This window comes from Leishmania mexicana, chromosome 20, assembly GCF_000234665.1.
Source record: "Leishmania mexicana MHOM/GT/2001/U1103 complete genome, chromosome 20".
NCBI lineage: Eukaryota > Euglenozoa > Kinetoplastea > Trypanosomatida > Trypanosomatidae > Leishmania > Leishmania mexicana.
This window is the reverse complement of record NC_018324.1, coordinates 3,206,688-3,209,271: the sequence shown is the minus strand read 5'-3', so window position 1 is coordinate 3,209,271 and position 2,584 is coordinate 3,206,688. Positions and strand designations below refer to the sequence as shown.

At 59.9% G+C, this 2,584-nt stretch overlaps 1 protein-coding gene across 1 annotated transcript; it reads right to left on the bottom strand.

The window, feature by feature from the left end:
- Positions 1 to 265: 265 nt before the first annotated feature.
- LMXM_20_1320 (conserved hypothetical protein) lies at positions 266 to 1,549 on the bottom strand (the record flags this gene model as incomplete). The annotated part of the gene is made up of 1 exon (XM_003875146.1): positions 266 to 1,549. The coding sequence occupies one exon, from the start codon at positions 1,547 to 1,549 to the stop codon at positions 266 to 268; it is 1,284 nt and encodes a 427-aa protein (XP_003875195.1).
- Positions 1,550 to 2,584: the final 1,035 nt, after the last annotated feature.

The window sequence follows — 2,584 nt, the reverse complement described above, 5'->3', positions numbered from 1 at the left end:
TGCTGTTGGCCAGGAAACGGGGGAGGAAGTTGCCTAGGAAGCACACACAAGTAGACGGTGAGAGGACACGCGCACAATGAATGGAGGGGGAACGACGATAAGAGGAGACACAGCACGCCTACAACAGCAAAGGAAAAAGGGCGGGACTGCGTCATGCCAACCCCTCCTCCTGCTGCGCGGGTACGCCTTCGCCATCTCACCAGCTTTCCACACCTCCCTCCCCCTTCCTCAACCCTCAACCTCCAACCGACCTCACGCCATCCCTTCACATGTACATGGATTTGAGCCAGTCGCGGTACCGGTACCCACCCTCGCCGCGCCGCCACGCCTGGAAGCACGTGTCCGGGTTCGCCATGACGGCTGTTACCCCGCCACGGGTGACCTCGATTCCGCTTGTGCCGTTCACCACAATTAGGCGGGGCAGCGCAACGAAAGGGCGCAGCACCAGCCCAGCATCGCGCGACACCCATGACGCCCCGTCGCGGTGCGTGCAGTGAAAGAAGCCGAAGGGGCGCGTAATGTCCATCATCTCCTTCGCGGCGAGTGACACGGCGACGACGACGAAGTCAGGGCTGTGCCGCTTGTGAAAGCGCTGCAGATACCGCATAAAGGTGAGGGAGCGCTCCGACTCTGTGAAGAAGAGTAGCCCAACCAGACGACCCTTGAGCACGTCGCGCTGGCACAGCGCTCCACTTGGGCTATGTAGCCTGTCGATGTTCTTCAGGTAGTCGTTCATCACCTCGTCGTGCTGGAACGGTACGATGCGCTGGTCCATCAGCTTGAGCTCCTCGCGCTGCTCCGCGAGCTTCGTGGCGCCGTCACCACCGAGCCCGCGGCTGTCGGGGTCGCGCGGCTTCAGCGTGGCGTCCAGCATGAGCTGCATCAACCGCGTGAGAGTCAGCTGCTGTCGATCTACCATGGAGAAGTCGCCTTTGCCGAAGGCGTGCTGCAACGTGGCGCGCTCGAGCGTATCGTGGATGGCGCCACCTGCCGGACCGCCGACCCAGTTCGTATTCGTGGTGCCGTCCTTGGAGTCACCGCTGGCACTGCTCCTCCCACCCGCCTCTTCGATAGGTCGCGAGGCCGTCTCTACGCGCTTTGCATTCTGAGGCAGCCCACTCTCTCCATCGCCACGCAATCCCGACAGCGACGGCTGCATGTATGGCGGCGGGCGATTTCGCGACGGGTCGGCCTTCCAGCTGTACAGAGAAGGGTCCGGAGCACCGTCGCCCCAGCCCCCGCTCAGCGCACCCGGGCCGTAGGGAGCATGCTGCGTAGCGTTGTCGGCGCCGTTGTAGAAGACGGAGGAAGCTCCGATGGGAGACGCTCCCAGCGGCGTTGCCCCGATACCGCTGCCGCTTCGCCGAAAAGCCGACGACCCACTGGGGGCAGCACTTTTGCTGCCACTGCGGGAGGGGGCACTGCTCCCAACCATTCCAGGCCCGTCGCCGACATTGAGCATACGATGTTGGGAGTAGAGCAGAACCGGCTCTGACCAGCTACCCGGTCCTTTGCGCGAAGTGCGTAACCAGAGAAAGGTGGCACGCATGACTTCACACTCTCTTTTTTTTTCGTTTGTAACCGTCTCCAGACAGCACCCGTTGATCGTTCAGTGTTTTGGCCCGCGACACTTGGATGTGGATTCTACTGTCAGTTAGACTTCTCCGTTGCACATGCTTGTATGGGTTAGAGGTGCGTGAGGAGAGCAACGAGATGGCGAAGCAGAGAACACCAAAGGAAAGAGCTATCAAAGACAGAGATAAAGAAAGGGCGTGAGTGAGGCAGGCGTGAGGGCAGAGATGTGAGCGTAGGGCGGACGGAGCCCGGGTAGCCCCATGCTACAGTGGGCGTACGTGGGCAGTGATGGGATCAGCGTAGAAGCGAGGGGCAGGCGGGAGAGAGGGAAGAGGATGTTCATCGTGGCAAATACATGCACACGCACGTGCATGTGCGCACCCATTGAGGGAGAAGAACGTTGGCGAACGGGATGTAGATCACAGCAGGAGGAAAGCATACTGAGCCGTAACCACGTACGCCTCCGCTCGGCATAAGTGCCCTGAGTTCGACGGCGTCGCCTCTTTCCTCCTCTCCCTTAGCCTCGCTCACCCTTTCCCTCCTCCAGGACGCAATTTTGTGCGTGTGTGTGTGTGTGTGTGGGTGTGTGTGCGTGTGGTCGTCCCACCTCCGCGCATCTCTGTAGAGACACAGAGCGGCACGTTCACCTCCCGCCCACACACATACACACGCTGTGATGCAGACATGCGACGCGGCGCACACCACCGTAATTCGGCTTGCTTTGTGTGTCATTCTTTTGTTTTTTTTTGTACGTGCGTGTTTGCGTCATTGGTTTCTTTTCTCTTCCCCCCCCCCACTCACCCACTCACCCCTTGCTGGACCATCTCAGGTTACTAGGCAGAGGGCTCACTTATTCCACCCCCACCCCCTTCCGACGTCCGGCTCTCTTGCCCCCCTCCTCCCGCGCTCACTTTTCACTCTCCCACACACATGCATACATACGTATGCAAAGAGGGAGAAAAATAAGTAAACCCAGAAAATACAGAGAAAAGAGAAAGGGGGGACAGGA